Here is a 14,000-nt window from a genome sequence, read left to right as displayed (position 1 = left end):
TTCATGCTGGTCTATCTTTTAGACATGCCATTATGGCAATATTGAAAGCAGACATTTCGCTAAATACCACTGCGTAAGTAATATTCCATTCCCATAAATAATAAATGATTTTTGCATATTGTGTGTTAGACGTCTTTATATTACTTCACAACAGAGTCTACTTTATCTGGTCCTTCTCCTCTTGCCGTCTCGGTCCTCTTTCCTATCGGAGGTCAGCCATCATCGCCACCACTTTGTCTACATATGTAGTCATTTTGAATAATGGTACTGTATTGCAACTAAATCCTCTGAGTTATGCTAGCCGAAAAGACCTTTCCCTACGGCGCTCTTACTAATCTTTGTTTTCATTTTGAGCATACAATTTTTCTATAGCAAAACAGCTTCCTATCCATCCTCTCAAATGGCGGCAGGTTATAAATGATGAACAAAAGAAACTAAATACGATACAAAATAATAATATTAATGATATTAAATTCTACAGATTGATTTTATACAATTTTAAATGTCATTTTGTTAAATAGAATTCTACTAAGTACATTCACCAACACAAAACCACATTGGTCAAAACAATCTTATATTAATCTAGCCTGAGGGCCCGGGGTTAGATTGCGGCCATTGTCAGTATCAGCTAAATGAGATGAACAGAAGATAAAAAGCGACTTCATAAAATATCACATTTGATTTTGTCTATTTACATTATATGCAATTTTCTTACAGATTTGTTCCATAAACTGTGCAAAATTATTTATCAAAGTTATGAACAATAACTAGATGAAATTCTAAGAAATTTTCTGTTCAAAACTTAATCAACTGAATTTACTTAGCTTTTCAGAAAACATTAATACAAAATATGTGGGGCCTATGGTCACTAGTAGAGAACCTCAATCCACACCAAACTCTCCATATCAGCTTGAGGAATGGCAGGAATTCCCCAGGAAGCCATACAGGGTACAGGTGCTTAGATTAGTGAAAATTCGCCCAAAGCAGATTTATCTCTTCCTATTGATGCCCACAATGGCCGAGCGGCTTAAGCGTCGTCTTAAAACGTTATGGGTCCCATGTTCGAATCCTGGGTCAGGCAAATAGACATATTGTTTTTCAATTTGTGTTTGGAGTCAAAGAATGGACCTAATAGGTTGATCAAGTGGCTAACATCCATTTCTTGTTAAAAAAAACACTAATCTGTTATTACTAAACCTCCATTCTGAGACCCATTATAAAATTATGATCTTATTAGGATCGGACATGGTCAAAAAAAATAATTGATGTAATGATCATGTTTCTTCTCTTTTATTTAGGAAGGAAAATGATCTCGCAAGCAAAGTTCTAAAAACAGAAAACGATGTAGCAGCGATTCTTAAACAGATGGAGGTGTTAACTTCGGGAAGTCCGACTAAAAAATGCTCCTCAGCAAGAGAAGCAGACGAAGGTTCTCTGAAAGAAGAATTGAATGTGTCCAGATCGGATCCATGTTTGCATCATATTGACAGGTATGTAAGTATCACATTGACTGACTTTTCACCGTGTTTTGGAGGATAATTTTTATAATATAATCCTTCTCTCCAAACAGACAAGAACATTTTTGCGGCTATGTGAGAAGAAGAAACGGAACCGATGTTGGTGATAATATGCTATTAAATCATCCTTACATAATGCCAGGTCAGTATTATAATCATATAATATAATACAAATAAAATTAGACATACGAGGGGAGTTCCATAAGTTCGCGGAATGGGACAGAAAGAAAAGAATATACAGTCGAACTTGGTTGTTATGAGAAAGATGGGATCGACTGAATTTGCTCGTTATAAGCATTATTCGTTATATCAGAGAATAGGTATTTTTAAATGAGCGGCCACATAACGCAAAAAGTCACAATTCAAACAAAAATACACAATTAGAATTTTTCCCCGAAACAAGCATGGCATTCATAAACTACAAAAGAAGTTGTTCATTGTAATGAACGCTGGTAGGTACTGATACCGGGTAAAAAGAACTCACGTGTATCTAGGTAGATGTCCTGATCCGGTACCACTTCAGGTTGGAGGTTATGTGTGACATCATGACAAACAGGATAAATTATAACACAGAAACTTTTGATTTGACAGTTTCTCCGCGCGGAAACGTTTAATTACATTAAATTATACAAGCTTGGAACACAAGGGCTCAGCATGAGTGAGATAAAGTAACATTAAATTGACGGAGGTTACGCAATGCATGTCGATGGTTAGCGTGCACACGGCATTCAACTGGATCCCACTTCACTTTGCATTTTATTTCACATGGACGTGTTCACACAATGGCGAGATTGACGTCGGAGCACTTTGTCGGGGCGCGATGCGTGTTCCGGGATAATTATGGGTATTAATTTTAACACATTATCGGTAAAAGGGGTATACTGATTTCAATTTAGGGAACATGTTATCCGGCTTATCTTGCCAATCACGCCGCTGCCCGCAGAAGCAGCGCGCCCCTTCGGGAACGATTTCCCCACCTCCGGTATATTTAGGGGTTAGTAGCTAACTGTCCTCAAAAACTCTATTTTGCAGGAGATCCTTTCCCCTTGCGGGGTAAGGGGAAGTCACTTGACAAACTTATGAAACAAATTATGGTAAATTTTTTTTTTGTCTCCCGGCAAGTTGCCATTTCCTAGAAACTGGACTCAGGTATCTGCCCTATCCGAATGACGTCGACCGGCGGCGCGTCTCTCTGTGGAATATTTTCTTAGGTTTGTCAGGGGTGCTAAACATTATTCAGGGGTATTTGATATTTTTGTTGCTAGATTGTTGATATGGAATTTGAAACTGTCACGCACCAGGGTTTTTTCGTTTGATAACAGTGCCTACTGACTTCAGCTTGGATTTTTTACATGAAATTTCAACCATATGCGTGGATACTTTTTCAATGTTGTCGGCGAAAACACCAATTAGGTACTTAGACACTTAACTAGTGTCATAAAAATGTAATCTGATCCCGGTGGCATCGGTCTAAGGTCGGATTTTATTGCTTAGGGTCGAAAATGTTTTTAAACAATCGACACAACAGTTTTAAGAAAATTTTTGACGATATTTTTGCTAAAAATTTGCCAATAAATGTGTGGAGAAAATCATAAACTAAAATGTCAACGAATGTTTCCTCATTACATCCGTGATCGTAATAACCGAGTTCGACTGTATATATGTTTTATATTTTTATCTGTCAATATAATCTACTCGGGCATAAATACACTTCTTAGATCTACTATCGATTAATTTTTCTAAGCCTTCATAAAAATTATTTTCCGATTTGCCTTCAAAATGCTCGTTTACGGCTGCCTGTCTTTCTTTCTTCAAATTTGGAAACAGGTAATAATTACTGTGCCATTTTAATAGACCGTATTATTTATTACATTTCTTTTATAAATAAAAAAGTTTTAAATTTATTATATTTTAAAAAACAGTGAACTTTAAATAATAACGTAGAAAAAACTTAATTATTTATGAAAGAAATGTAATAAATAATACGTTTTAATTCTCTCCTGAACATTTGCATAAACCAGACATAGAAGGTTTGCATAGTTGGCCGACGATATGCTTTTTGACAGGTTTGGAAGTCATAGACCATTACGCACTGTAAAATTACATAATATTAGAATATGTATGTACTTTTTGTACCAATTGTAAAATACAATTTTAAATATTGTTGCCCACAGAGCGAGCACAAGTCGACCTTTCGCCTAGAACAAAAGAAAACCTTATGGTGAAAGTCATTACCGAATTAGAAGACTGGAAAGAGAGGCAGCAGCAATTATTTAAATCACACGTGAGAAGATTAAAGATTTGTATTTGCGCTAGCTGAGCATACGTGCACCAGCTAACTAACATATGAGTTTGATATCTAAAGACGTTCGACAAACGACACAGCAGAGCAGCCATAATTTTTTTTATATTGCTATTGAAATGATGTAATTTATTCTATTTTGCAACACATTTTTTTACTTCTCAGTCAATGTCCGTTCCTCAGTTGAAGCATATGGACACCATACGGTGCCTCCAAGAATCCTTGTTGTTCGCCAGTATTCTTGCGTCTTCTACTGGCGAAAGGTGGAGATAGGCTGTGGAGATTTAACATTAATAGTACACACTAAATTTAGTCAGTCATACTTATTTGTTTTCATTGAACTAAGAATACAAATTGCAGATGGTGTTGGTTAGTTTTTAAAATTCAATCAAACCTTACCTATGTCATCATTCTGTAGAGAGCGACATATGCGCTGTGGGGCCCATAGCCGGTAAATGTTAGACGTACTTAGACGTAGTATCGGTGTTTCTACACGCATCAAAGAGCGCCAACATTCCCGATACGTAGCTCAATGTTGTTGATGAAGTTGTTTACCAATTAGCCATTTACAAGTGATAAAAACGCATTAGGGTAGTGATACAAGCCGAAAAGCAGTATTTTATATAATGAATCATGTTTATTTAAATCGGGGGTAGTCAACCTACTCCCTACCATCCACTAGTGGATGTTCCAGCTTTCATGGTGGGCGGTAGGGGTTTTAAAAACATTTTCGTTACGTTTTCATAAAATTCCCCTTGACAATTTAAATTTCAGAAAATATGCTATTTGTATCTCCCTCACAGACAGACAAATTCAGTAGCCACTTCAATTAACTTAAATTGGGCATGGAAAAAAGATTTGAAGATATTGTGAAATTTAAGGTGTAAGAGCGGAATGCAGAAACATTTGTCATAACTAAAATTTCCTTAGCAGAAAATACTATGCAGAAACACTGTCCTTAGTTAAGATCATTTTTATTGAAAATAATACCATATTTAAAAATTCTCGTTAGGTAAATTAGGTAAATTATTTTATAATTGTTAAACGATGACAAAAATATGACAACTGCATTTTATAAATGCAATAACTATAAATACATATTAATATTTAATTATAATACTCTTATGTTTCCGTTATAAGTCATTATACGTGATTCCACAGGCACCACAAGATTTTTTTTTAACATGGTAACACTATCATCAAGTGTCATTCTTCATCTGGTATTTTGTATTTCTGCGGGCTGGCGTATAAAAATAAAATAATATTCTGCAAGTACATGCCAAACGAATTAACACTATCAATATCCATATTGAGATACATTGTTAAATGAATTTGAGTGTATGGACTGTGTTATAGACATGCGAATTTATTTTGACAGCAGCTGTCAGTGGTAAATGGTAATACAGAAGGGGGCGTGTTCAAAACAAAAGTAGTCTATGGTTAAGGATTCCTTAACTCTATACTCAGGATTGTCTATAGTTAAGTCATGCTTTTCGGCGACTTATCCTTAGGAACGAAATCTTAGATTGTGCATTCCGCTCTATGACTGGATGAAAAATCCTTTTTCCGCAAATATTGAAGAGGCTGATACAACTTGCCAAGAAGAACTGTTAGAAATTAGATATGATGAGGAAAGTAAACATAAATTCGATAGTGGTGGATATGAAAACCTATGGCAAAATAAAAAAATGCCTGTCTTAATATCCAAATATGTGGAAAATGATATTCAGTTTGATACCTTTCCCTACCTCATATACTTTAACTTGCTGTAACTCTGCTTTATAAATTTTATAAAGTAAAGTTACTTCCTTACTTTATAAATCACCATTACTGTGGAACCGGTGGGCGGTTTGAAAATTTTACTACTACCGGAGATACAAAAGTGGGCGGTAGGTATAAAAAGGTTGACTACCCCTGATTTAGATGAACGATCATGTAAAATTACAAATAACAAAACATAAGTAAGTAACCATGGTATGGGTATTCACAGCAAGTCCCCATTTATTTACAAATAATGTGTTCAGTGCGGCCAACACACAGAACATAAACTTTTCTTTAGTTACCAATAATTCAACCACAATAAAAATGTGAAATCTCTATGAAGTGTTGTAATAAAAATAGTCGAATAGGCTCTCTCTTTATTAATCCAAGTTTGGTCTCATGGCACTTTTTTGTTTGTTGTTTTTGTGCGGGTCAGTTGAAACAGAAGGAACAGTCACACTTGGATATGCTGACGAAGGAATGGGAAGTGTGGCGACAACAGAACGCCACCCAGGTGCAGCATTGCCGTAGTATAGCCGCCTGCCTGAAACAAACCACAAACAGCGTGCAGACACAAGCCACTCGACTCGCCCAGAGAGAAGACAGAGTTAGTCCTTTGGTCTTAATCAGTATTGCAATCACCTCTTTCATAATGAATTCACTAAATCTAGTGTAGTGTTCCCAAAGGTGTTGGAAGAAAATCTTTCTTCAATGCATATATTCAGAGCGTTTATATATGACAGGAAATCTGAAAAATAAGCCTAATGTAAATGTATTTTTAGCATGTTGCTATGAGATTTATTTGCCAATTTGTCAAGGCTGAACTAAGCGATTAAAATGCTTAGCATTTACAAGTCTACAAGAAGTTTTCGTCATACAATGATCCATCATTATTTTAAATAATAACCACATAACATCTTGGTAGTGCACCGCAATCTTTTCTCACCTACGGCACACCAAAGGTATTCCCAGAATTCCACGGCACACCACAAGTAAAAAAAAATATACACCGACAGATATGTCGTAGAAAATGCGAGTTTAACTGTGATAGCCTCGTTAGATATCCGGATATTTTTTATTAACCGAAACTCAGAAAACATCTGATGGAACATCGGTGAATCGTCACTCGTCAATTCAACAAATTCTTTTCAAGTTTGTATGGAAAGCGCTTTCGAAAGAAATTTTCGGCATTGGTTGCAAAAGGATTTCGAATCCAGTCGTATGACTTCGTATTGATTGTATGAAAGTAATGATCAAATTACTTTTGCATGTCAATCTATTATCATTCCGTCCTTGCATTTTTTTATTAAGTGCATTGAGGTGCTCAAATATATCATCCATTTGTGTGCGCAACTTTGACTATTAAGTAATTTTATTATTGTATAATATACAAAATTATTTGTGTTGTTTTTTTGAACCAATGCACCGCGGCACACCGGTTACGGAGCACTGATATTCGGTACTATTTTGAAATTATTTACAAGAGTTGCCAAAATGGAGAATATTATTAACTCTTCTATCTCTTCTTGGCCGTGCACTCATGGCTGAGGATCGTGACCACATTTAAATTTCGCCATCCTTTGAGCGACCAAGATTTTCCATCCTTCTCCATCGTCCGCTTCTCTCAGTGCAGAATGGATGGTGCCCCCCCCCCAGTCAGCTCTTTCACTTGGTTGCTCGATCGCGCAGACGCTCTTCCTCTGCTTCGCCTTCCCTGGAGGCTACCCAAAACTACCAGTCTCTCCACTCTTCTATAGTAATCGACCAATTCGATGATACTAAAATTATTCTGGAATCACCATCAAATGCTGTAATACAAAAATTTATACGAAAGTTCAAACTATTATGTTATTCACCTTCAGAACACAACCAAACCATCTTCTTTCTTATCGGAATCTGATGAAAAGACAATTTGTGAAGAAAGAAAATGTTCAAATAGTTACATAACATTCCATGTACACACTTTTACAGATTTCCATTAATGTTTAACCTATGGTTTAGTGATGTGATGACCCACAGTGGGAAACAAATAATATTGTTTTGAAATGATTATCTTTATTGAATTTGACAAAAAAAATTACTATAGTATTAACAAAAAGATTTGTTTCTTTCTCCCTGGCACACTTTGATTGTGAATGTTAAAGGTACTAGGTGGTATAATTTTATTCTGTGTGCGAAGGCGCTAAGTCTTAAATTGCTACTTTTCAGGACAGCTAAAAGAAGATTAATTTTTAGATCATTTTGTATGGGAACTTTAATGTTTCTGTATGGAATTTAGTAATTCAGAGGTGTTGATTTGACTTAATATCCTTTTTCTCATTTGTGCATATGTGTATTGTGGTTCATTTGACATCTTTAACTCGATTTTCGATTTTCAAAACTCATTGCCCTCTTCCTTTCGCCCACAAAATTATTAATTTTATGACAGATTATATTCACGTGTAAAAATACACACAGGCTTATGGCTATATATTATAGGTACTATCACCAAATGAAGACATCAGGATGCCGCAATAGTATGATTTTAGTTTTATTTATTTACTATAAATGATCAAATTTTGTAACACATTTCAACGTGCGCCTACAGTAACTTGTTTACAAATGGGCGTGTATAGTGATGTGCTTCCTCTCTTCATCATAATGATTCACCCTTGCCTGGGCTGGAAGTATTTGTGTGATTAATGTAGAAGAGACTAACTTTCTTTTATAGACATCCGGGCATCCCTTACTCAGCAGTTCGGATTACGCGTCCGCCAGTGGAGATAAATAATGTGTTGTAATCTGTTTACTTAGTTAGTTTTTATTACATCAAGTGACTGAATAAATTAAGATTTGCCAACTGTCTCGGTAAAGAGGTACCGTCACTTACCCCTCTTCCGTCCGAAGTGCCGAGATTGGGAATTATGTATCAATAAATATGTGTATTTTCACTTCGGAGAATTAACAGTATGTTTATCTTGGTATTTCTAGTTACGTCTTGCAAATGAAGAATTAGAATCCTTATACAACATAAAATACCGTGACTTGGGCGAGGCCTCCAAAAGAATGGAAGATGACTTCAATCATCAGACAAAACTGCACCGATTGAAGTACGCTGAACTTGAAAGCAAATTTAAGTATTTAGAGAAAGCATATACATCTCTTAAGGTAAGTGCCATTTTTTTGATAATCTAAATCTAACTCCAAATAATTTTACTAATGATGCTGCATTAATGGCGTACGGTGACTTTTAATTATAAAGACGATGTTGAAAACATACATTTTTATTCTGACTATTTGTTACATATTATTAGGCTTACCATACGTCCCTGTTTCACACATTGATCCCGGCCAGTTTGGCATTTTGTCCCGGATGTTATTCCGCGTATGAATGCAATAATACATTGTCATGATTGGCCGTAGACAAGACGAATTTTGTAAGTGTTACTAACGACACTTCAAATTGAAAATAAGTAAAACTAGCGCCTGTTATTGTTAGATACTTTTTACCATTGGAAGGTGTGCACGTAAAACTGCTGGATTTTGAGTCTGTTCACGGCGAGACATCGGAAATATTGACTGAAAACATAATTTGAACATTGCGTCATCATGAAATTAATAAAAAGATAGCTACATTTTGTGGTGACAATTGTAACACGAATTTTGGTTAACTTTAACGTTAACTTCACTCCGCATGGTTACGTTTATACTCTGTGCGCATTCCTGCAGTCATTTTAAGCAATACGGGTGACGTTTCATACAGATCTGGTTTAAATATGACCCATAATGCAGGAGGTTACATATGTAACTGGAATAATTGGCTTATGCCCGCTAAAGGGATAAATTTGTTTCTTTGACCTGTATCCCGTTCCTGTCCCGGTTTAGAGGTTAATAATTATGGTAAGCCTACATAATATTATGTACTTATTGTTTTATAATAAATTCAATCTTTAGTATTGCGAAGTAGTAGCTCTGTGATATTATAACTATTATACAACCAGTAGAATATATTTAAGTATAAGTATATTTAATTTCTTTTATTATGTAAGGAAAACAAATTTTAAAAAAATTAGTACATATAAAAATAGATTAAAGTGAAAATGTTCAGTTTATTAGTTTCAGTAAAGTTTCCATAGATAAAAGATAATACAAATATGCATAGGAAGGTAGGAAAAGTATACAAAGAATGATAATAAAAAACAAAAAGAAATCAGAAATGAAAATTGATAATTGATAATGAATATTAATAATATTATTATAAACGGATAAGTTAACTTTTTTATAATAACGTCACTGTTCTGGCAGAAGACACTAATTCGAAAAAATGACATATTGAGTTAGTTATACCAAAATGTTCCTTATTTCAAACTTTACTGTCTGGAAACCTTCTTAATAAATAAACAGTCTTTATATTAAAGTCATCCTTTTTACGATTACTTAATAAACTCACATGATAGACCATTTCAAACATTTTAACAACTTCAAAGTCAAATTACTCAAAACTAGTATTCTCCAGTTAGTGTGTTCTGCCAGAAAAGAGACGATAATACCTATAGATACATATTTTGGTAAAATTATTGAAATTTATACATTCTAGTGTAAGAGAGAATCGAGAGTAGAAAAAGAGACTATCTATATACATACTACGCTATAACACCAACCACACGAGTCAGTGAACTTTATTGTATTTCTTTTTTTATTTACATTTTTGACTCACGTCAAAATCGCATGCCCATTGTTTTTAGTGGTTTGCTCTATGAATTCTCGGTACAGTTCGGTTATGAGGAATACAGCGGAAAACACATTTTGAAAATACCTGATATACTGGATTATTTGTTAGTTTGGGTTAGTTTACGTTAGGTTAGGTTAGGTTAGGTTAAACTAACAAATGATCCAGTATATCGGCTATTTTCAAAAATTTCGGGTGTTTGCCGCTGTGTTCCTCATAACCAAACTGTACAAAATTTTCTATTAGTTTATTATTGATGACTGTATTAGTCTGGTGTTAACATATACATATTATATATAGTCTGCTGGTTGGGTTTTGTTAAAAATATTATTTATGCATGCAATATCGCAAGTACTTTGACATACCCACATGTAGAAACTGTTAAAATTAATTGAAATTACCATGAATTATGAATAATAATTCAACATATCAAATGAGTCGCTTAGTCGCCAAATCCGCTCTGGGCGATTTTTCAATACAATTATGTTTGAATATACGTATGTGCTATATCGATAGGTCTAGAGGCGACCTGGCTTATGACACTACACTGTGTGCATGGCAGTTAAAATGTTTATTCAAAAACGCATGCAAAAATCTAAATTGCTGTATGAAATTTTGATTGCCAATAATTGCTTGACCTAATGCTTTTCGTTTTCTATTAATTTATATCATGGACCCATCCTCTTATCGATCAATAACTTGCTGCAAAAGCATCAACAGTTTCGTTCTCCTCTTCCCAATCCTACTTGAGTTGGCACTTTCCATAATTGAATTTATAGAGATAGTGATCATTCAAAATATACTGCGCTATGACGAAACCATGTACTAAATTTGTCAGCGTGACAGCACATGAGCGCATGTGACGTGATGGTAATGTGTTCACCACATTAGACTCATTCTCCATAGTCCAAATTATTTGATATGATTTCAGGAGACTGTCAAAATGCAAGAGCGAGACCTGCAAATGATGAAGAAAAATAGTCTGTCATGCGACCGTGCTAATGAAATCATCCAAGAAAAGGTAACATAACAAATTCATAGCTTGATATTCCCTCTCTGATATAGACTGTGTATTTATAGGTAAATACATAGTGTTAACCAGTGGCGAAGGGTGGAAGTAGGCTGTTAAGATCTGCCATAAATAGTGCACACTAAACTTTGTCAGTCATTTTCTCAGTCTTTTCATTGAAATAAGACTGCAATCTACAGATGGTGTTGGTTAGTTTTTAATAAAGCCATAATAGATAATAGTCAAAAAATACTTGTCTATCTATAAAGTATCTAAAATTATGCAATTACATCATACATAACTTTGGATATTTTATAGATAGAATAATATTTTTTATCTATTGTACTTTGGTTTAAAAAAAAAATAACCAACAATATGACTATGTAATATGTATTCTTAATCCAACGAAAACAAATAAGTATGAATGAAAGTGCACAATTTCGTCATATCACCCAAAATATACCAAAACTATTATGGTTTGGTTTAGGCAGGGTTTAATTGATTTTTAAAAACAAACCAACACCATCTGTAAATTGTAGTCTTAGTTCAATAAAAACAAATACGTATGACTAACAAAGTTTAATGTTCACTATTTATGGCAGATCTTAACAGCCTACCTCCACCCTTCGCTACTTGTGTTAACACTGTGATATTCCGATACATTATTACGGTCTAAATAATTGTTTGACCTAAATAGTCCAAGTTATTATTTATTTCAAAATTCTCACATTTACGGGACAAAATTCATAAACATACCAATAGAGGCAGCGCTGTTTGCCCGGCCACAAGACTACTACTCGCTAAGACAATCGAGAACGGACCAGGAGTGAATACGCCATTTTATTACACAATAATTCTAATAAAATATTTTTTTTGCTGCCAGGCGGCTATTCCCCGTCGCCCATTTATAGTGATGGATTATGTAATTGGGCTTAAGAATTTACACCCAATGTAACTAAAGTTGTGATTATATTAAGATGCACGTCACGTACTTTCACGTGACATCACAGTAAGGTGCCGCTATGGTAAAAAGGTATGTAATGTTGTATTTCTTTGTGTTAAAAATGTTATCAGACTGATGCTCCCATCCCGTAGCACATTTGAACCTTTAAACAAACATTGTCAGTTAGCAAAATCTGCCGAAACCACCAGAACAACAATGAGGTCACCGTCACGTTGTACCGCACTGCATCAACACCCGTATGACTCAATTAACGTTTTTTACCATTTTCTACATGCCTACACATTTTCGATTCATGTCGAAATCACGTGTTTTTTTTTTTAAGCGGTTGGCACTATAGATTTTCTGTAAGAATGTTGTCTATAGTTTGCAGGTTGGGTTCTGTTCAAAATATTATCTATCAATATAATATCGCAAGTAATTTTAACGTACGCACACATAGAAACTGTTAAAAGTATTTAATTGAAATTAGCATGGAAAATGAATAATAATTCAAAATACTAATACATTAGAGTTGGCACCCTCCATCATTGAATTTACGGATGTGGTGATCCTTCAAAATATTCTGCTAAATGACGAAACCATAGGGTAAATTTGTCGCCATGACAGCGTGACAGAACGCGACGTGCATCTCAATATAATCGCAACTAGGGGTACTTATTTTAAATAATAAAAATGAAAATTAACATAAGACATAATTTTTCACACGAAGGAAGATCCTATCAAATCATGTGATAAAGATTATAGATGTTAAGGCCTACCGCGCATGAACGTTTACATAACCGGCCGAACGCATTCGGCCAATCGTTTGTTTGCCCGCGCATGATCCAAATTATTATCGGCCAATATGTTTGAGCGCGCATGGCGTGATATAGATCGGAGGCAATGCGCGCGCACTGAAGATATGTGTCCGCACCTAAAAATGGCGGACGCAATATAAGAAACGTCAAAATGGATTTTGTAGAGCTTATATTATATAATATATAGAGGTTTTGTATAGATTATCAAACTGTTTGAAAATGTGGGTGTATATATTATTAATTTGTGAAGAAAGAAACTGAAAAAATGGGACTGTACGCGCATGCAAAGCCAATAGGTACGCATCGATGAACTGTCAAGCCAAATGTGGCGGTTCGATGTATGCGTGCGCTACATACGACCGCGTCACTTGTGCGTGCATGTATGAGTGCACTCTCGGCCGGCCATGACTAGTCATGTGCGGGCTCTCATTTAATAGCATTGCCAATGGGACCCCGACCGGTTCGAATCGGTGTAAAATTTTGTGTCTGAACACAGATTTTCAATTCGGCCGTTCGCTCGATCGTCCATGCGCGGGGTTGCATTGCAATACGATGGTTACAACTCCTCGATTGTTGACCGTACGATAGTAAATCGTTCATGCGCGGTAGGCCTAAAGATAAAAGATTATTTCTGTCACTTTTGATTTTGTTCGGTAAATACTGTTTTTAAAAATATATTCAGTTGAAAATGTCCCTCTGAGGCGGACGAAACCGGTCCAAATTTATTTATTAAAGTGGAATAAGTACTACAAAAAAAAATTTGCGTTTTATTAAATCAAACAACATTAATATGAACATCTCACGATATATAAATGCCGAAGAATGCGTATCATCTCAATTTTTCTTAACCCTAAAAATATTATGTAGCGCAATATGTCGAGAAAATGACAGATACCTACGGAATATAATAAATGACTATCATTTTTAGGTTAGGTCCTGTCT

General features: G+C 35.0%; 1 protein-coding gene across 1 annotated transcript in view; it reads left to right on the top strand.

Moving 5' to 3' along the window:
- The window catches only part of LOC147072787 (uncharacterized), a 34,074-nt gene that overhangs the window by 14,811 nt on the left and 5,263 nt on the right, over positions 1 to 14,000 (top strand). Inside the window, exons 10-15 of the mRNA XM_085945774.1 lie at positions 1,299 to 1,490; positions 1,571 to 1,659; positions 3,692 to 3,801; positions 6,017 to 6,187; positions 8,551 to 8,727; positions 11,220 to 11,309. Coding sequence (XP_085801900.1) covers positions 1,299 to 1,490; positions 1,571 to 1,659; positions 3,692 to 3,801; positions 6,017 to 6,187; positions 8,551 to 8,727; positions 11,220 to 11,309 — 829 coding nt within the window. The remainder of the gene's footprint in view (positions 1 to 1,298; positions 1,491 to 1,570; positions 1,660 to 3,691; positions 3,802 to 6,016; positions 6,188 to 8,550; positions 8,728 to 11,219; positions 11,310 to 14,000) is intronic.

Source organism: Rhyacophila brunnea, unplaced genomic scaffold, assembly GCF_057557595.1.
Source record: "Rhyacophila brunnea isolate RB1 unplaced genomic scaffold, BYU_Rbru_1.0 scaffold_19, whole genome shotgun sequence".
Lineage (NCBI taxonomy): Eukaryota > Metazoa > Arthropoda > Insecta > Trichoptera > Rhyacophilidae > Rhyacophila > Rhyacophila brunnea.
Note: the sequence above shows the minus strand (reverse complement) of the source record. Positions and strands in the feature narration are given on the sequence as shown.